The sequence below is a fragment of the Scatophagus argus genome, chromosome 3, assembly GCF_020382885.2.
Source record: "Scatophagus argus isolate fScaArg1 chromosome 3, fScaArg1.pri, whole genome shotgun sequence".
Taxonomy (NCBI): domain Eukaryota; kingdom Metazoa; phylum Chordata; class Actinopteri; family Scatophagidae; genus Scatophagus; species Scatophagus argus.
This window is the reverse complement of record NC_058495.1, coordinates 22,802,255-22,824,934: the sequence shown is the minus strand read 5'-3', so window position 1 is coordinate 22,824,934 and position 22,680 is coordinate 22,802,255. Positions and strand designations below refer to the sequence as shown.

Sequence of the window (22,680 nt, the reverse complement as noted above, 5' to 3'; positions counted from 1 at the left end):
TCTCGATGAGCTGATCTTTTATTCCCTTAAGTCTAAATAAAATGAAAGGAGACATGGGGCAGGTAGACTGAGGAGCTCTGCCACATATTATTGTCAAGTATACTCATCTCTGATAGTTGTGGACTAGGAATTCTCAGCAGTGTGCACACGATCACGTTTGATGGTGAAGACTGGATGTATTTTTGTGTAAATTACACTTGCTCATGATCTTCCTTTCACTGAATTAGGCAACAATTCTTCATCCTCTTAGAAGCGAAGCACACTAAAGTACATTTGGTGGAAGATTTTGTTTGGAGACGCACACAGATAAAAGATTTGTTTCAGTGAAATCCAGTCTGTGGTGTACAGGAAAACATCAAACTGGAGGCAGCTCATTTAGGGAAACTGCCTTTTGAAGAGTTCTTCTGCACTAATTACATTTTTTAGTAGATATAACTCCCCCAGAAAGGCCAGCAGCCTTGCAGTGAGTTCTCTACATTACTTTTTCCTTCCATGCTATAAAGTACAGTCACTTAAGAATGGTAAAAACATAATTCATCTTTCAGTGCGTGCTCGTGGGTCAAAATCATAATTATCGTACCTTTTTTAAAAAATAATGAACATCTAATTTTCCAGCATCCTGCATGACAAGCCAGATCTCTTCACAACTCGCAGCTCAGCCTGTCAGAACACTATAATCCCAGACTCAACCAAGTAATGCATAAAACCACACCACACTCCGGGACCTGCGGCTTCCTCATCCGTTATGGTGTTGTGGAAAAGCTCACAATGCTGTTTACGTGAACATCCAGCAGAGTGAAGCAAAAAAAAAAAAAAAAGCAGCTGTGCTAAAGAACTGACACAAGACATTTTGTTTTTAGATGCTGCGCGTTACCTGCAAGGAACGATTTCAACTTGATCAGCAAAGTGGTCACAAAATTACACACCCTTCAGATGCTGTGCTGTGTCTGTTAGAGTCTATGCAAGGAAGATGGATACACAACAGCAGCTTCTGAACCAACATGGGGGGCAGGAGATGAATCTGAGAGCTCACAAGATTTGGGAACTATGGATTGTGCTGGGAATTTTCTTGCAGTTTTCTGATGTTTTATAGATCAAACAATTAATTGTTACACCTTTTCTAATTTCTTTCATCCCTGACAATCATTTTGTCTATAAAATGTCCAGAAATAATGAAAAAAGCCCATCACATTTTCTCAGAGCTGGCAGTGACAGACTCAGATTGCTTGTTTAGTCTGATCCACAGCTCAAAACTCAAAAATATCCACTTGACCACCATGTGCAACAAGTAAAAGCAGCAGACTGTGCATTAAAGAAACTGATATTAAAGACACTTAAAGATATTTAAGAAACACCAACTGTTTTGGACCTCTAAAATTATTATACGCGTGTGAGGAGAAAACCTGCCTACAATGAGGGGTCACATGTAGATACGGCTTTGTATTTAAGGGTCACAAGCATAAAAATCGAGGAGATATTGTTGCACAGAATGGAAGTCATGTTGCTTTTACAGCAGTCATAACAATCCATTAATAAGAACTACCCAACCCTATATAGCCAAAGAGGTGAAGATAAAGCAACAAGTCTTACTGCACCCTGATTGGCCAGCACCCAGCCAGCCTCTGCACAGTTTAAACAGCTGAAAAACTGCTGGCGAAACCATCATGATTAATGTGAAGTGTCCATTTGGCTGTAATGTCAGCATTTCTGTGATATCCTGTGGCTAAATAAGCCAGTGTGAAAAGTGGTTCGGCCACACATGGAAAGTTCTCCATCAACACTCACACACATCGAAACACTTTGTAGAAAACACACACACACACACACACACACACACTCCCTTTCTGCTATTCCTTGAGCTAGCTTTCCTGGAGAGACATGAAATAAAAATGACCTTGATGACACATTGCCTCGATACTTCCTGTGGAAACTGTGTGATGAAATTTTTATGCAGCGCCTTTAAATGCACCTATCCCAGGATATTTTTAATGTCACTTCTGCGCTCCGTCACTTCTGACAGGCTTGTTGGCTTCCAGGACGTCGACATCCATTAAGGAGCCGTTTTCCTGTGCGGTTGTATCTGGGCAGCCTGGGTGGCATCACACAGTCATCATGAGATGCCAGTCAACATTCGGCTGTTTGAGCTACAGTTGGTGTCTGCAGTGTCTTGATTATACAAGTTTTTGGTAGTTAAATTACTTGCAAAATCTGCTCTCCATTCCTCAGACTTTAATTCAGCCACTTTTGTAAAATATATCTTAAATATTTATGCTTGGATCTCAGCAGAGATCTCAGCAGAGACAAGAGGTTCTGCTCTCTTGTCTCCGGCTTTTGGAGAGCTATCATACGCTCATGTTCACAAATCAAGACTGAGCTGTAGAATAATCTTCCTCCACCCCTTTAAGATGAAGTTCTCTTTTCTTCCTCTGCACTGACCTTTAGAATAAGTTCAGCTCCTGTCAGATGAGAAGTCTATGAAACAGATCACAACTGGAGCTGCTCCTCAGCCAGACTTAATGATGAATGAACAATGCAAGTGCATGAGACGGATGCTTAGTTGCCATTTGTCTGAACAGTGCTCTGACGGTTGTTATCGTCACATAGACACATTATTCTTGACTGCGCCTGAACGCAGGAGATTTACTTTAAGTTTCCAGAGGAGAGACGTTTTACAGGAAACACTTTCAGTTATCATTTTTGACTGTGCGGTTTTGGCAGAAGTTGGCAGGTCGGATGTGCTGAGGCTGCACAGATGCTCATATCTATTAACATATTAAAGTAGGCTTATGTGGCATTTGCTGGTCATCAGATTCCGGGCCCAACTCAGGCTACCACCGGGCAGCTTCAGTGACTGGCAGATGCACCAATAAATACCATCAGGGCAGTGATACAGTGACTTAAAGGCTGATTCACTCTGATCTCCACTTGAGAGCATCATAAAGCAACAAGCTTCCAAAACAAACAAACTAACTCATAATTTATATGTTCAGTGATCTTCAATCAGTTTGGAGTTACTTTAACCATTTTAAAGTGCAGAAATCAAGGTTTAGCTTCCACTATTCAAGCCTGGGTTTTAGGAGATGTAGGTGTTCAGGCTGTATTAGCGGAGAAGCTCAAGTTTCTCCTGGCTTTTCCCCGTAGCACCCAGGACTAGATGGATTCCCGTGACCGCGGTGGGTGGTCAGCAGAGGCGGCGGCATAATCAACAAAATCCGCAGGGATTATTGCTGGGAGGGTCAACGCCGGAGGATTACTAAACATCTGCACTGATCGGAGAGACGCGCACACACGCTCGCAGATTACTTTGCCTCCACCATGATAGTCCCACAACAAAGTAGACGCAGGCAAATGAGATCAGCAGAGGGTGAAATTCAGAGAAGGCAATCCCGGCCGCTGCCTCCACTATACGGCGTCGAGGTTTTAATATAATCTGTTAAAAGTTCCATGTAGACTAGGCTTTGTTTGTCTCTGAATTGACACTACTGCTGAGCGGAGCGGATGGAGATTTAACTTGAGAGGTGCTGAAGTTACTGTAGGGACAATAATAATAATAATAATAAAAATGATAATAATAATAATGATGATAATCTTACCTGTTCACAGCAGTAATGTCCGCGGGGAATTCAGAGCCTTAAATTAATCCGTATTTTGTCACTGAACAAAATTCTGCACACACAGACATCACTGTCGACGCTCCCGGCCAAAAATATCCGTCAGACTTGTGCGCAAAGAGGCAGCTCTGTCTTCAGTGCAGCGCTACATTCACGGGCTGTGCTGTTCTGTGCTGTTCTGCGCGGCTCCACTACTGTACCTCCATTCCTGCTCCTCTTTCTCTCTCTCAGTGTCAGTAGTACAAGTAGCTGACGGCGTGGCGTCTCGCAGGTTGCATTTTGGAAAGTGAAGCTCCGGTGTGCTCCCTCACTCCGATGCGTCAAGTGTCTCTCCCTCCCTCCCTGCCTCCCTCCTCCCCCCCCCCCCCCCCTCCCCTCCCTACTAGAACCGTGCCGGAACGAAGCGGAGCGGGACGCACGCACACGCGGTCGGCGCAGAAAGAAAGAGAGACAGAGGGAAGAGGAGAGGGAGCGCTGTCTTGTCTTGTCTGCCCCCCTCACCACCACCACCACCACCACCACCCCATCCCGAGCAGCCTCCTCACTGCTCCGGTCATCCAAGCGGAACAAACTCCCTCCTCCTGTTACTACTGTCCTACTACTCCTTCTTCACCACCATCTCCTCCTCCTCCTCCTGCTCGGATGTCCAGGTAGTCTGGGATGTTGAAGCACCACATACCTCTCAACTGCCTTGTTATACTGTAGTTAACAGTTTGATGTAAACTCTCTACTCTCTTTTAAAGTCAACAGAGTATTCATTTTTCTAATTTTAATGCTATAAATGTGTTTTTTGGTTTAGTTAATGTACTGTCTTGGCCACATGAGACCCAGAGACCTCTTTAACAGATGAAAAACATATTTAAACGGCAAATCTATTTATAGGACCTGGGAAGTATATTCTGCATGTGTAAAAAAAAAAAAAAAGTTTTGAAACATCTTTGAGGCTTCGAAAACATTCGCGAGATAAATGAGCAGTGACCTGCATAATGGCATGTCTGATCAAACTGTCATGGTTGGGTTGCATTGTGGGTAATGTAGGAACCAGAGGATGAATACATGGAATAAAATAAACACATGATATCTTGATCATTTTAAAACTGCCCCATAATGTCACGGGGTGAAATGCTAAATTGTTGGAGTACTCCTTTAACGTTGTTTTATCAAGTTGATAATTTGTAACTTTTCCTAATTTCCTGATAATTGCTGATAACAATAAAGTCTACAAAAGAACAAGTCAGCTTACCTCTATTTGGTGTTTTGAGACTAACAAAAGGTTAAATGCAATTGAATTTCATAAGCTTTACATCAGTAATTGCACTACATCTCCCAAATTTCCAGTAAGTCTATTTGGTATCTGTTGCTGAAAAATTTTAATGGTTTGTTCGTGAGACTTACTCTCAGAACTCTCTGGGGTCTAAATGACCCTGAACACGAATAACATCACCTTGCAGGTAAACATATTGTCTAGAATGATTTTAAAAAATGGATTTTAGAAAGGTCAGAAGAAAATAAAAATAAAGATTTGAAGAAAAGTGGAGTCTGGAGGGCCCCAGAAAGTGAGGAGGTAAAACCAAAGGCAACAAAACACAGGGGTTAATATAATTCCAGTGTGAGTATTTGTCTATTAGTAACTAATGTATTTTACTTTTATGCAAACTAAAATTCACTTGCAACATTTCACTTTACTTCACGCTAATGTTCAGAATTAAGCGTCACTAGCTTGAAATTGAACAGATTAAGCCGAATAAGTGTTTTCCTAAAACAGCATCTGCTTTAGAACAGTTCCAGTATTATCCCACTTTTGTTTTTAAAGGCTTGGGAAGTCGGTATGTTTCACTCTTTCCACAGTAGCTCAAAAATGAGCAGTTACTCACATCCTTTTCTAGGTCAAATCTAGCAACAAACACACTCACGGGTATGTGGGACAATATCTTATCAAATGAGGTGGGCCTGTAGTCTCATGCCTCTGATGGTCTCTTTGAAGGCCTTAGATAGAATGAAAGAAACAAAAAAACTTTGACATGTATGGCACTTTTGTTACTATTCTGCAAGTTTTTGTTTTTTTTTTGAAAAATAACAATCTCTCATGCATTCACATTTGGATTCAGGAGTGCACATCTCCCAGCAGGAGTCATTTAAGTAACTTATTCATGCTTTTGTTTTCGAGAAAACTCAGGGACCACCCACAGGAACAAGACAACGATTTGCATATACCTGAAGAAAGGACCACTGCATTTTATAAATAAGTTCAAGAATTTTTCTAATTAAAAGAACGTGTCATCTGGTTACTACAGCGATGTGATGATCATGTTGTACTAGTTTTCATGCAGTTAAAGTGACACAATGAACAACAGTAAAGTCACTCTGATTCTCGTACAGTAAGCCCCTAAAGGGACTGCACAAAGCCCAACACCACCATGTGCTGCCCATTGCAGTGAATGAAGACCACGCAGTGTAGTTCCCCTTCTAACAACACTGGCCAATCAACTGCTTTTCTCCCTCGTGTGGATAAAATCACCTCACCATTCTTCATCTCCTTCTCTGACCATTCAATAGAAAGAAAGGGCTCCCTTCAATTAGGTCAGATTGCCTGAAGGGATCAATATTCGCCACTGCTATTGACATGAGATGAAGGGGCAGGAGGTCAAATGGGTCCATAACCTCTCTGAATCTCCACCTTAATCAATGAACTGATTCTTGTAACACCTGTAAATCCATCAGTATTCACTGATTCCAGCCCGTACTACAGACTGTCACAGCTGTGTGTGTGTGTGTGAATGCAGAACCATGGACATTTACATAATCACACAGGCTGTCAGAACTACAGAAGTGCAGTGTATCAGCAGTATATCTAAGTGTCGGTGAAGGGGAGTCTCAGTGATGTTCGGCTTAAAATGTGTCAAAAGCTTTATGGGGTGATGCTCAGCAGCCTTGACAGGTCATTCCTCTACACTGTACTGCCTCATACTAAAGCTCTGACCATCATTCAGCAGTTTTTCATGCACTTAATATCCAATTAACGCTGAATCACTACAGGCACAAGAGTGTTTCAGAATGCAACTGAGACACTTTGGATGTGCACAGACCTACTTTTGCTCTTATTGACACAAACATGCACACATACAGTATAGCACTGTGTATTTGTTCATATCAGTTTTGGGAACACTTCCATGATTTGCATATTAATTCCCTGGAGGTTTCCTGGACCTTCACCATAAGCTCAGTGGAGGCACAAAACTTATTAGCTGAAGCTATGTGCTGTTGGAGACAGCTATTATGCCCCCAGTTAGATGCACTGCCCAACGTTCAGTCCAAAACTTATTCAAAAGTGCGACATTGTAACAGACCACGCAGAAATACACACACACACACACACACACACATACACAACAAAAAGCAATAAAAACACCCAAACCCCATTTGGCACTTTCATGCTTATTTCAGAGATGTGTGACTTTGCAGGGAAGTTTCACTGTACCATAATTTATTCCCCAAGGAAAGAGTATTTATAATGATTTCACTTCTCTCATTTATTGGGCCTGTAATAAATATATTTATGACTCCGTGGGTTTCAGGCAACACATCGTGCCGTAACACATCTTGTTAGGGGTCCAGGCTTTCAAAGACTATGGGGAGATTAAGCATTTTTATCAGCGGATTTGTTAAGTTGTAAAAAATGAAGTTGTTAAACAGAGTTGTAGGGTCACTGGCCATGAAAATCCAGTATCGCTTGGAAAGTCTTACTGTAATAGAACCATGATTGGGAAAAGTGGTTCGAGCCCCCCAAAATAATTAATCTGCCAGCTTAAAAGAATATTTCATTTGATTTTGAACAGAGAGGTAGACTAGATTGATACCACACATGTATGTACAGTAAATATGTAGCTATCGCAAGCATCCCATTAGCTTAGCTTAGCATAAAGACTGGAAGCACATGAAATCACTGTTCCTGGTCAAGATGCTGTACAGCACATTATTCCCCATAAAATTGTAATTTTTTTTGTAAGAATTAAACAAACAATATAACTTGTTAACAAACTTGCTGGCAGGCAGATCTTAAAGTCCTTTGAGCTCAGTAAGAGAAGTTTGAATGTTTTTGTCGGAATTAGTTTTATTCTATGCTGTTGTATCTTAAGTTGGCACCAACATTAATGAAAAACAGGATTAACACAATGCTAACATGCAGATGTTAAAAAGGTGAAATCTTTCCTTTGTGTTCACAGCTGTTGTGACATTTGTCTGTTTGTTCAACATAATTTAAGCTTTTCCAAGGTATTGTTATTGTTAAGTTCTACAACTGTTAGTTTTTTCAGTTTCACATATTGCATGCTATGATAAGGCTTTTGTACATTAATTGATTGATTCAGAATCATTTCAGTTTAGTGGCTGTGCAGGCTCTATGTACTAGTTTGCCTCAAGAAAGTTGTGACATTTACAAAATATCTTGGACCTGAAAATATACTAAACACTTGCTCATTATTGCCAAAGGACTTGTGTCTCAGGATTTCGTCCCCTGAAAGACATGTCTTCACTCTGAGTACCTGAATTACATGCTCAAGCCTGCGATTAATTCAACCTTTGATCCACCTTTTTTCCATTATCCCCATATAAGCTTTAATTATAGTGAAAGGGATTTAAGAAGATCTAGTCCTTTAAAAAATCAATTTATATGCAAGAGCAGTGATAATTAGTAAGAACGTATGGGAGGATACTCCCATTTGACCTGCAAATGAGCAGAAAAAGAGATGATTGAGGGGAAAAAAAAAAACAACAGGGAAATTTCACCACATGCTGGAGTCAGTAACAGCTGAACGAAACCCACTGATGGTCTGGTTGGCGAGTGACCTTAGAATATACCTCTTAAAATGTAATGTAGGCATAACAGATGTTGATCTGACTCAATATTTTCTTCACGTCATTTCCTATCCAGTCTTTTCTATGCTTGTCATCTCCATGACGCCAAAGAACCATTAAGACCAACCTTAGTTTTTGCTGGGAAAAAGAAGCTGTTGTGGCTGTATTGGAGTGTGTCCACCTCTCAGTCTGCTAATGACTGCTTTGGTAACCTCCATAAGATCTGTCTTTCCTCTACAGGACAGTAAATCCTCTGAACCATGAAACTGAGCCAGATTTCTTTTTTCACAGCTATGAATGCTATTTTTTTTCGCCCTCACTGTGTAAACAGTTTATCGAGCCTCCATTATCTTCAGGAGGACTAAGAACAAAAATCAAGTAATGCATTCATCAATTAACGAGTTAAATCAGTGTAGCGAGTGACGGATGGACTTCACTTGAAACACTGTTGTTTTTGTATTTTTTTGTGCACTTATGGCCATTATGAAGCGCACTTCAAAAGATTCATCCTAGAAGAGTGTTTGTGTAAGACTGATGCGATTTGCTTTTCACTTGAGAGTGCACGAGAGACTTGCACAGACAGAGCCAGATGACTGAAGATGGAATTTCTCATTACTGTCTCTCTGATATCTCAGGTTATTTTCTCTCAGAGAAGAACACAACCATTGTGTCTGAAAGCCAGTCGTGAATAAGAGAGCTCACGTTGCGATTTCAGAACTTCCCCATCAGCCCCCCCACCCCCGTCATCCCCAACTGCCACCCCAGAACCACAGAGCAGCATATGATATAGAGCAGAGCTGTCATCCTTGGCAGCCTGGGTCTCATTACTCCGTCCGTATTTATCCATCCATGCTCAGGAAGTCTGCGTTTATCAGGCCTTTTTATCGATGGCCATCAGGGTCATTACTGAGGATGGACAGTATTTCCTGTGCAGTCATAATTAAGTCATAGCGCTGCAGTCATTTATCAGTAAGGTTATAGTTTGACTGAAAGCTGTAGACGCCCTCATGGCAGGATTTCTAAAAAGCATTTTTGTCTTTTTTATGATGCCTTGTCAAGGGACGTTGTGTTAATTGAGTGGTCCACAGACATACACCAACGCAGTTGCATGATTTGTGAAGCCTTGGTGTATGTGTTTAGCAAAACCCTCAGCCTTCCACATATATTAAAATCATGTTGTCATCTAGTACGCCCGAGTCATCATGTATCCAACCCCCGGGGTTTGAATCGGAGTTATGGGGCTGCTAGCAGGTGGGAGAATTACAACGCATGGGGTGGCTTGTGTAATAGTGAAAGCTCAGCATTTTAAAGCTAATTTCAGCATTACTGTCACATTGATTTCTACTCCTGCAATACTGCATTTTGACTATTTAAAAAAAAAAAGAAGACACCACGCAGAATATGCAAAACCCCGGAGGTGAAATGGAAGGAGATGTGGGTTCTTGTTAAACATCTATGGTGTACACAGATGAGATTATTGTCAACATGCAGGACGGATCAGTGCTTTTGCCCTAGCTCTTAATAGATTTTTTTTTTTAAGAAAAAAGAAAGAAAACATGGATTGCAAGTGACAAAGTCAACAGAGACCCTCTTCAATTTGTGGCATAAGCAATGTGTAAATGTTGCTGTGAGACAATAAACAGAAAAGACAGTTAAATCTCTATTCATCCCTTGATGGAAGAGAATAACCTTGTTTTATGGGCTGCGCCACAAAGCAGAAAATTAGTTCCTGAAAAAGTCATTAGCAACTTGCTTGTTTTATAGGGTGACATGCCCCCTTGTGACCAATAGTGTGCATATTCTCAGCGGATGATTTTCCTTGTCAGATACTTAAACACAGGAGAAGACTGCAAGTGGAAAATAATTCCATACAGTGAACTATTATCGTATTTATTGTAAACATTTTGTAAAACACAAATATGATATTGCATACATAAAACAGGATGAGTTAAGAGTGTAGCCATACATACTCATGTATACAATACATGCTTCTGGAAATAAATGCTTATTGAAGTCATTACAACATTTTAAGGTTGATTGAATGTGGTAGATTCTTCATCTGCATTCTGCCAATGCATTCATTTCAATCTATATTATCATTTTTATATTACAAATTATTATTAATTTAGTCTTAAGTGGTTCTAATATGATGTGTGATGTATCATAAGAGTCCAGCTATTTTCTATGCGGATTAATGTCTTGGTACTGGAGAACACTTACTGACTTGAGCACACTACATATTTTCAACGTTATTACAATGTCAATTTTCAAATAATCTAAATTCTAAAATCAAAATTGATTGTCAGTTACTGTTCTGAGTTTTTTGTTTTAAATAACGCAAATAAAATATTTATAGTAGGAGGTTATTTTTATATTGTAATGAACAAATAAAATCTAATAGCCATGGCACTGATGTCTTGGAGAGCTCAGGAAAAGAATTACTGAAGAAAAAAAAAATTGTTATTATGACCCAGTTCTCTCTTTAAAACAGCAATAATTAATACAGTACAATGTACAATACAATACAATAACAATGTATCAAATGATAACAACATAAAAATAACATGAGGATCACCCATAGTGATGAACCTATGAGAGTTAGCAGGCCAGTCTGCAGCTTCCCTTGGCTTTAGCGAGCTTTAAAGTTCAGCGCCAAACACTGACAGACATGATAAGAGAGGAGCCTGTGAACATGGTGGAGCATTTAGCAGCTAAAGAGCCTGATATTTCCCTCAGGAGTTGGAAGAACACAGAGAAGAACCAAAACAGAGCTGAAAGAGAGTGGATATTGGACTTTAATAGTTTATGCACAAGCTTTATCTGTCCTGGTTGTAACTTCATGTTTAGTTCAGTTTTAAGAGTAGTGTCAAACCATTCTGTTAACTATTCATTTTACTGTGATACTTCTAAAACCTGATTGCTAACCTGCTGTAAAAGAGAAGGGACACTGTACCAAAACAGACGTGTGTCAAGTAAGGAGAAACAAACAGCCTGAAAATGCCAAAATGTCAGGGTACCTCTTAAAGATCCAGACAGGGAGTTGTTTTGTCAGAATAGGAAAATATGAAGCGAATGACATGACACCTTCAGAAGTCTCAAGGCCCCTGGGTGAAGCAAGCGCTGCTGAATTCTGCTTGAAAATGAGCATAAACCGAACATGTACTGTATGTAAGTGTCTTTTCTGTGTCTTTTGTACAATCCGGAGAAACACTGTGATGTCTGACATTTTGTCTTTAAAAAAAATGAGCATCATTCGATAACACGTCTGAGTGGATATGAGTACTTGTTAAGCCTTTTTGCTGTCCCTGATCAGTGTGCATTAACTCTTAATGAACAGTGGCGGAATGAGCAGGGATATTTCAGACAAACAATTAGACAGGCGCTCAAACAGAGGCTGCACAGGTCATAGTGCAGCACATTAATTACCTCTGTCACGCGCAAATGAAAATGGAGGTTACAAGAGAAAGTACACTGGCAAAGAATATGTTGATGCTGTGTAATTTTCTACCAAGCTATTTTCAGGCAATACAAGAACATGAGCTTAAGATTAAAGTCTCTGAATGCAGAGCCGGAGAAAAAGACGGCAGCATATACCCTGAATACACTTATGTCGCTCCAGTGAATGCAGATTTTTTTTGTCTTTTTTACCAGATTGGAAAAAGATCATAAACAGAGGCAGAGAGTAAGAAGGCAGAGGGAGAAGTGTGGTGTTATAAAGTGAGGCACCTCATCACCCACGAGTGATACACTGATCTTCATTTCCTTGCTCGCTGTAGCACATCGCGTCTCATCACACCTTTCCAAGTGCAGTCCTTTGAACAGTTCCCTGGTGTCACCTGGGCGTGCTGTGCTGCTCGAGGACATGCTAACAAGGATACGAAGAGGGTGCTCTGTGCTCACAGTGCACAGTGGGGACATGTAATAAGGTGGAACCTAGTTACTTCAGACCAAGTTAAGCACATACACTTCAATTTTGGATATTTGATTCTAATTTGAGTAGATTACATGAAATGAGTGTCAATTTACTAAAAACTGTTTCTATAATGTGCCCTGCATGACTCATAGTGGCTACTGCATTATTTTATATCACTCCTTTGGTCATACTTGAACATGTAATTCCAGCATATTTGTATAGTCAGAGTGATATCATCACTGTTGGACCAACATGGTCAACCTCCATTCTGTGTTTGACTGTTCAGAAAATGTCAGTAAAGATGGCAGGGAAGACATAATTATAGAGCTAAAAAAAAATCCATGATGAAAAAAACAAACAAACTAGAATTTTATGAATCGGTTCATTCAGTTGCAAGGTGAGCCACACTTAATTACATCACAGCACTACAAAACACACCTGCTTTTCAGGTCAAAGTCAACAGGGAAATCAGACTCACCCACAGAGACAAAAATATCTTACCGCCAGTGTCTTGCTTTCATTGCATGTCAACTCATTGATAAATGCCAGTTCAATATTCACTATTCTTTCAGCTCTGTATTTGTCTCTGCTAACTCTTGAGGGAAATATTAGATGATAAAAGCCCCATTATGTTCACCAGCAAGGTCCTAACTTTGTCTGTGGTTTTTTTAGAGGTATTTTTGTGAAAACAGCAGCTCACTGCTAAAAACTATGAGCTGAATGATGCTAAAGTTTTTCATACAGCTGAGCCAAACTGCAGACTGGTGTTTTGTGAACTAATTGCTATCAGGGAGGACCACAAGAGCGGCTAGCCAACTGTATGAGCAATTAATCAAAACATTAATCAGCATCACAGCACATCTGTAATGATAAACTAGCTAAGATATATGTAATATACACACTGAATGAAAAACAGAATAAAAGATACAGCTGCTTGAAATGTACAGGCTGCCATGTGGTGATGGGTTTTCTGTTCCACAGGCTGTTTGGGATTTTTGCATGATAAAATAAAGGCTGAAATTACAATTCTTTTTTTAAAAAAAAAATCTCAAATTAAAATCATGCAACTTTTCAGATCAACCTGAATTCTGATTCTGATATAGAGACAAACACCAGAAATCTACAAGTACTAAGTCAATGGAAGCTGGATTCACTATTTTACACACGAGGAAGCATTTGCACTCCTTCAAGAGGCTTCATCAGTTCAGGTGGCGAGTGGGGAATCACCAGACATTTGGTTTGCTTGCACACTCAGGTCACAGGAGGGTTGCTGAGGTCACGTGGCTGTCATGTGCGGGTTATGAATTAAGGGTGTAAATTGGTGTGAAACTTCCTGGGAAGAGATGGCAGCACAGGCAGCTGATGGGTCATATTGCATCATCCCCATTCTCTTCAGGAAGAATTGTTCCTGTTTGACATTGACGGCCTCCTTTACTCTTCTTTTCCAACTTTTTTCTCTCACCAAAATCCAGATGGTGCTGGTGATGCTGGTGTCCTTAAAATAGCAGCTCTTGCTATTGAGTTGGTCGTGGATATTTGGTATTTCGTCTTCCGTATATCTTGCAGTTGCTGTCACAGGCTGTAAACGATGTGATGATACATTCCTCTTGGTTTCTGCTAACTTAGTGATGCATTTTGTGTTGCCTATTGTGATACTGCAGATCATATTTTGGGCAATAAAATGTCCCAATCATTCACTTCACATCACTAAAATTTATAGATATTCCCAGTGTGGTGGAGAAGCAACAAAACAGAGAACTATTTCTCTGGTAAACTCAGCAAAAGCCACATGAGGCTTTGCCGTGTTGATGTGTACAGAAGTGCACTAAATGAATAAATGAATAAATTCTTGAAATTAACACAGTTTAACAGAGTCATATCGCCTTGACATTCTCAGTTCAATTCAATTCAATTCAATTCAATTCAGTTTATTTATATGGGACCAATTCACAACAAAAGTTATCTCATGACACTTTTCCATTAGAGCAGGTCTAGAACATACTCTGTAATTAAATTTTTAATACAGAGAACCCAACATTGCCCCACGAGCAAGCACTTGGCGACAGTGGTGAGGAAAAACTGCCTTTTAGAAGGCAGAAACCTCAGAGCAGAACGCTGCCATCTGCCTTGACCCGTTGGTTTGAGAGAGAGAGAGAGAAGGGTGGGGGTGGGGGGTGAGAGAATACAAACCGAAATGCGTAGCAACAGCAATAGAAGTACTGGAACTTCATGGATAATGATGAAGTATACAGAAGGTACGACAGTGATTTTCCTCATATGACTTTTAAGCTACACTGGATGTTTCATTGCACTCTGTGGTTACTCTCAATTGACCTCTGCAGTAGAAACACAGGGAACTATTTACAATTTTACCTTTTACAGGCATATAAAAGCAACTAATTTTCTAGCACGTATTGTAGCCTATAGGACTGCTTCACGTTTTCTACACTGGAAGAACGACTTTGAGGACCTCGACGGCCCTTTGCCACGTTATATTGTATACTGGCTCGAGCATGCTTACCATTCATTAAATCAGATTTTTTATATATATTTAGCAAAACCACCATCTTTTCCTTAAGTTACCCCCCCCTCCTCCCTCCCCTCCAGCTCTCAGCGTTTTGTGCAAGGAGGTAACACACAGAAAGAGGCTGCCAGGGAACAAATCCTTTGCAGCAATTATGTTTTCTCAAAAGCACTTTCTGCAAAAACATTTAGTGGTAGATAAAAGTTTAGGAGTCAGGGTTGTTATGTTACAAGATTTTTGGATGCATTCAGCACACACACACACAAAAATATCTTAGATAATTCCATGCACAGTGTGAAGCAACCACAGGAATTACAGCACTCAATCTTTTTTCACCACACAATGTGTAATTTTTGGAGTCTTTTCCATTTGTCTTTACCTTTCACTTCTGTCAACCTCTGTGGGTTTCTCTAGCACACCATCAACATCACACACAACAAATAAACTTGAGCGCAAACAATCAATTAAGCTAAGCTAAATAGAGCAGAAATCCAACAGCAATGTCTAGTGAATGGGTTGTACAGCACTGTATTGAGTAGAGCAACAATAGTTTTTTGTCATTTGTTTTTGTCAGCTTGCCAATGAAATGTCTCTACACCAATTGTAGCAGCATCCTCCATTGTGGATCAGATGAAAACATGAGCAGGGTGGGAGAAGGACAGCATCTTGACGGAACAGATTGTTTGTGTGAGAAGTGAGTTTTGTAATATTTAATTTTGGGGGCTGAAGTTTTATTGTGGTCAGATTGTTGCTATATGGGAAAAATTTCTCCCATAACTCAGTTATGAGTTCAACTTGTGGAGATTTGCATTTGACATCTCTACCCAAAGCAGAAACAATTCCGACTGTCGCCATCAGGGTTTTGGTGCATATTGTTCTGTAGGTGGAGAAGTGCTGATTTTGACAAAAAATGTACACTGGATGTAGTCATTGCCGCCAAGTGCTGCACTCATAGTTCAAATAATTAAAATTTGTACTTTGGTTGCTGATGACCTTTCAAAGCACAACCAATGAAATCATAATTGTGTCAAAACACACAACACATACAACCAGGGGCAGGTAGAGAGTGATGGATGGAAAACTTTCAGACCTTTTCAGTGACTATGCAACTTTTTCACACACATTTGTTTCAGTGGCACTCTTTTGTTTTTAAACCAATACCAAATTTTATTTATTTATTTCTAAACCAGATGAGAACAAAAAATGTGGGGTGTTAAAAATGACTTTGCATTCAAATTTGTCCATTCATCTCTCACAATATTATTTTATTTGATATCACAAATTGTAATAATTTTTGTCATAGATTTTATTTTCAGAGGTTAATTAGCATTCAGATTTAGGCTTGTTTTTATTCTGGAGAAAAAGGCCGAAAGTCAAATTTTCTTGTCTTAGTTTCTGAAACATATTCTGAACATGAGTTAAATACAAGGGCTTCGCAACACACGAGAAAAACACGTCACTTTACCGTTCTTTCAATTAACCCAATCAGGTTTTTCATCAGCTTTGTTAAGTAAAGCCTCATAAGCTGAATACAAGTTTCACAAGCAGTATGAGAAAGGTGAAAAGGTCAATAGTATTTACAAGGCAGTGCAATGTTGTATACAAAGACACCAAATCAGAGCAAAGGGAGAAGGGCAGAGAAACTGACATCTGACAGGCTGACTGTATCCCCAAACTTGACTTTCCTCACACCTTTCATGGTTTTCTGCTTCCTCAGTCAGCTTAGTGGCAGAGATAAGAGACAAAAAGCCTGTTTTGAACCTCAGCGCAAAACAGCCCTAATGGTCTTAGATCATGTTCCCTCTCTGACACACCATTAAGTGCTAAATGTTAGGAATTGCATTACTGCAGCTTCTAAGATTAAGAGCGATAAGGAAAAGCTGTTATTCCTATCCTCTGCGCTCACCAGCACAGACCATAGCTTTCCGCTGATGAATAATTCACACAGCCAAATCATCCACCGCAAAAGATAAAGGCCCTCCAACCACTCCTCAAGTGTATTGATTTTTGATCTCTTTGTATGTTGGACTGAGGGCTGTCAAATGGATAGTGGAAGCACAAACTTAAAAAAAAGAAAAAGACAAAAAAATGCACTTTCAGTCACTATTTTGTTTGTCCTCACACATCAAGGACAGAAAAAAAAGCTGCAAAAGATCAGTTATGTTATATTTAGAAATATGCAGACTGAGATTTGCCTAAAGGATATATTAGTTTTTTCTTTTATCTACATTTTGTATGAGATTTTCATTACTTTGTACAAAATGGAAAGCTTTCATTTGCAAGTCAGCTAAAATAACAAAAGTCATCCTTTTTTTGCAGACAAAACTAAAATTAATTTTCAAATTTGTTATTTTGCTTTTGTTATTGAAAGGGACTGTTTTCACTGTGTTTGATAAGACTGCTGCATGGCTTGTATGTTTTAATTGACAGCTGAGCTTGCAGTCAGCAAATCTGTGCTCATGTCTGTAGCTTACAAGCCTGAGAAATGGATGTATTAACAGAAAGGGCCACATGGCCACGCTTCTAATTTGTGCTGGTGGCCACTCACCATGCGATGACAACATCCCCTGTGGCCTAAAACGCATTTCCCACATAGACTATCAGTATGAATGAGAAATCTGCAAAACAGTTGGCAGGACACTTCAGTTATTACTCTTTTACTAAATTATTAGATTTTTTCCACAAGTGGGGGTTTAGACTACTCAATGTAAAGTCTAATGGAGAGCAAGGCAGGAGAAACTGTCCTCTTTCACCGTTTCCAGCAAGAGGCAGATAAATAATGAGTTAAGAGGAGAGTCCACCCTGCTTTTTGGACAGTTCTCCAAGTAGTAAAAACAAAAGAAGTAGCATTAAGTTCGCTGTATCCAGGTACTTTGTGTATTTCCATAAACAAAACTACTAGCTTACTGCAAAGCTCATTAGAAAAAACAATGTGGCCATGAGCTCATTTAAACTAAGAGTTCAGTAATCATCTTCTGATAAAGCAGAATTTATTAGGGTTCTCTAAAAGAAATGCTGTGTGGAGATATATGTAAAGTATAACAAGTCGGTTGCTGTATAATTTATCTCACTTGAATCTGTGTGGAGGTCAAACAAACACATAAGATCATTTATTTACTGTTTGTGATGCACAGAGTGGGTCTGATGTCATCTGAATCAACATGTACACATAAATCATCCACCCACCAAAATAACTTACATAAACTGCTCATTGTGAATTTGTTTGTCTTGTAGGTTTACGACTAAAATTACAAGAACTGTATGCATAAAGACAGAAATACGCATCCGCACCCTGTGTCAGGTTTATAAACCCATGTGTATGTTATTAAAACTTGTATGAGCACACTTGTATGAGCCTTTCCGTGCCCCCAGTTAGCCACATTGGCTGTAGTTCTGCCTACAACACATGGCCATAACGCATAGCGGCCATTTGCTTACCCCCATGAAGTCATCACATGTAAACCATCACTAAATTTAAGAAGGGCAAATATTCAGCTCATGTAACTCATGTAAAAACTTAAGATGCTTTAGAAAGAGTCCGCTTGTTCTTATCATTTGTAAACAAGAATATCAACACCAACTATTATTATACTACAATGTGGCCACTATTTGCCCACAGATATTACAATACCACAAATTAGCTATATGCGAAGAATGTCGTACATCAGCAGCATTTTTTTATCTCTTAAAAATGCCGACTCAGAGGAGACACAAACTCTTTCAACCTCCAGAATCCTGTTTAAAACATATCACAAGTCTTTGCTGAGGATGATAAGTGACTCTCATCGTGGTCCATTAAGCACACACCGATGAATGCTCCACAGAGACAATTTAGAGTACAAATCGTCCATACATGAAGTCCCACAGTCAACCATAGACTATAGTGAGCATTACTGTTGTTGAAAAGCAAATGGAATTGACTTGTGCCCAGACTACATCCTAATCAATCTTTTTTCTATTGAAGTACATGATATGGAAATGCTTGTACAGAGGGAAGAAGAAGAGACCAATTAAAAAAAAAAAAAAAAAAAAAAAAGACACAAATGGCTGGATTGGCAAGGTCAGACAAACAGCGCTGCCTCATCAGTCAGAAATCAGTCACTTTTGATTTACAGATTTACTTTTATTACCATAATATAGAAAAATAATATAGAAAACCACCTTATGCTCCATTATGCCTTGCTAATTTGTCAATACAGTTTTAACAATGATTAACATGGAGCTCAAAAAAAAAAACACAAGAGCCTGTACTGCCTGTGCATCAGGAAAAACACTAAACAAAAATCTTTTTCTAACAGAAGAAAAAAAATGTTAGCTTCTCCTAAAACTACTCAATAATATAGCCATCCCAGCTTTATAATGTCTGAATCAAACATTTATGTCTCTCTGGGCAAAAGCTACACAGCAGGACATGGGTTTCTAAGTGAGGCTGTCTTTGTGTGGGAGAGAATGTTATGTCAAAGTCTAGCTCCAACTACAGTATAATTTGTATTCTGTTATAAAGATTTTGCAAGTATATAGCTGCCATTTTTTCCATATTTCCTCTACATGCAAATCATGCATTCCCAGAAGAGATCTTAGCTTTCTACATGGGCTTTCACTGGTCAGCAGTGCAGCTTCAGTGAGTGCCAAAGGGGCCAAATTCTTCAGTGAAAGACAAGAATGTTGATCTGAAGACAATTTTCCTAATAACAGTAGGTGAGCAAACATGAGTATACAATACAATACTTTGACACAAAGTCCACAGACTCATATACAGACTGACATATATGTGTCAGCGTCTTTTAAAATAACCCAAATGAGCATTACAAAAGCTACTGATAGAAGCAGTATCAAATCTGCGGTTAAGGTTTGGTTAAATTTAGGCAATTAAAACTACTTGGTCAATGTTAAGGAAAGATCACGGCCAATATTGACTGATTGTGCAAAGTGGCATTATGACAACTTACTCATTAGCCTGAGAAAATGGCCTTTATTACCATAAGTTACCTGTTCTGAAAACATTTTTGTAACATTTGAACAAAACAACAAAAGCCATAGATGCCAGTTCGACATATGCTCAGGAGCAATAATATCATTGAGGACACTTTTCAAGAGACATCCAGCAGGGTTTACAATTGGTCCATTTGGTGTGCTGTTGGATGTGAGGACAACTTACTCCCGTTGTGCCTGTGCCTTGTCCTGTCTACACTTTCATAAAATCACAACCAAATCTGAGTATTACCAGCCTGAATGTGAATACAACCCATTTCGTTAAGTGTCCGGCAATACTTATGTATGAAAGCAATTTAATATTTTAGAATTATCTTGCTAAACATTTTTAAAGCATTTTATCTATACATAGAGTTTCTTTTCAGGTTAAAAAAGGTAGTTATTCGTCTGTCTTGGAAGAGTATGTCACTATTCAAAGCTCATAAGGAAAGCAAAACAGATTTTCAAAAATGTCCTCCCAGAGGAGCTTCATGCCCCAGGAACGCCCCTAGCACTCAGGGAAACGAGACCTCTGAAAGGTTATTTTTAGAGAGATTCTAGTTTATTTGACAATTCGCAGTGAAAAGCGACAGTATGGTGGAGAGAGGGGAGGTGACAAGACACAAGCGTTCTAAACCAGATTCAAGTGCCGTCTTCAGTGATAGATGCTGGTTTCTAAATTGCACAAGATGATCAGGCTTCACTCGGTCAACTCACACATGCATCCATCAGGGACAGAATCACAATAAACACTGTATTCTTTTTCACTAAATTATGCAACAAAATTGGGTACAATATTATCATAAGCCAAAGAAATAATTGCCAGAACACAGAAGTTGTAATACCAAGTCACCAGAAATTGCCAGAAGCCAGCACAGGTAATACTTGTCTCATTTCTGTTCGCTTTCATAGTCTTTCATTGTGGTTTTGTGTTTCTTTCTGTCAGTGCCATACATGGAATTCAAAGGTCAAGGCAATAAGCTAAAATAATGTTACATAATGCAATACATTGTTACATACACTGTTAATGCAATAGCAAAAACTTAGGAGTCTGTTTAACCAGTGAAGAGCAGAAGAGCCGGTGTTGATGTGGAAACTCCAGAGCCATTAAATCTTGAATTCATACTGAACTGGATTCAGTATTTGCATTACTGTCAGTACTGCAATGGTAATAGCAGTGAATCAGTGCTGAGAAAATACATATCTTAAGGTCATGCTGGGGCTACACAGCACAAGTCTAATGGATGCTTTGAATGCAACTCTCTTGAGATATTTAAAGATATGTACAATATGCCCACACTGAAAACCTGTGATGCTGGAGAAACCAACACCAAAATGCACATTTATTCAAATCAATGATCCAGTAGACAAGAAATCTTTTCTTTTCTCTTCTTTTTTTACCTCCTTCCTTTCTGGTTAAATTACCCATGTATCTGCTGTGTGGAGATAGGCTCTTATCTTAAATTGAATAAGTTGACAGGAAACAGCACGGTCTGTGAGGTGGATCTGATGGGGTGGCATATCTTGAAAACAGTGGCTCTGCATCATTGACAGTTCCTCATGCAGTGTTTGCCATAGCTGCTCTACTACAATTTGTTTTACCATGTAAACAGTATTGTTTTCCTCAGTGCTGAACATCAGTTATGGCTTAGCCTCTGTTCATGCTGAACGTAATAGTGGCTTCAGTGTGGAATTTTAGAGGCGGGTCATTGCTGAACTTCAACAATATATACATTTGACTGCATATACTAAATCTTCATTAATTTATTTATTGTATAGTTCAGGGTACCTCATGCTGATAAGCTTACTGAAAATCACCACAATCAGTTGTTTTGCATCTCTATTTGTATTTATTATGCAAATATTAGACTTTCACAACTGTGTTTGATTAGAAAATACCTTAAAATTTCCTGCTACTTTCAGCAGTAGTCTAATGTGTGTGTTCCCTAACTACTTACAGTGAAGAGCAGCTTGTAACCCCAGTTAGTGTTTCAAAGTTAGTTTCCATACACAGTTTTTGTATGTAAAAAAACATGGCATTGTTTGCAAAAATGTTTGCCTTAATGCATTCATTATGTGGTAATATGTCAATGTTCTGGCCAAATTTTTGGGCATATTTCTGTTTGCATTGCTCTGGTTGAAGTTTCAGTTTAGCTAATTTCCTGTTTTGTTTTGTTTGTTTTTTTTTTTATTTTGTAGTTCATGCCCTCATGGACAAAAAACAAAACAACAAAAGAACACTGACTCACCACTTGAGTTATTCAGATGGATAAGAGGATGAAGAGTCTCCGCTGGGTCCATGGCTGTTCAGTGCATACTGTTACGCAGAGTCACAAACTGGGCGACCCAGTTCCAGAGGGGACATGAGGGTAAACTGAACCAAAGAGTTTAACAAATAAACTTACTCAAAAAATAATAAAAAAAGATCTGAAGAAGGCAAACAAAAGGTTACTGGCAATCCAAAAGAATGAACCAAAAGAGTCAAGGAACATGAAAGGCAGAATTTACAAAAGGCAAAGACCACAAACACAAGGAGAGCACAGGTATATATAGACAAAGGGGATGAGGCACAGGTGAACACGGTCAGGGCAGGGCTAGCAATCAAAGAAGGAGGGAAAAACAGACAAAGACAGGAAATGAAAAGCTAAACAAGATGCAGGAGGAGGAAAATTTTTAAAATAAAACAGGAAATTAACTAACAGACTAAGTGATTAACTTCATCCATGACACTCATTTGAAGATAGAAACGAAATAAAAACGATAGAAAGAAACTGAGGAATATCAAACCATTGTGAATAAAAACATTT

General features: G+C 39.2%; 1 protein-coding gene across 3 annotated transcripts in view; it reads right to left on the bottom strand.

The window, feature by feature from the left end:
- The window catches only part of cntn4 (contactin 4), a 137,638-nt gene extending 115,225 nt beyond the window's left edge, over positions 1 to 22,413 (bottom strand). For 2 of the 3 annotated variants that reach the window (XM_046384797.1, XM_046384799.1), the window contains exon 1: positions 22,123 to 22,413. Coding sequence is in view for 1 of the 3 variants with exons in the window: in XM_046384799.1 (XP_046240755.1) it covers positions 22,123 to 22,174 (52 nt within the window). In the remaining 2 variants the exon portion in view is untranslated. Of the gene's footprint in view, positions 1 to 3,593; positions 3,941 to 22,122 lie in introns of those variants that run through there. The other variant, XM_046384798.1, reaches the window with a different exon arrangement.
- Positions 22,414 to 22,680: the final 267 nt, after the last annotated feature.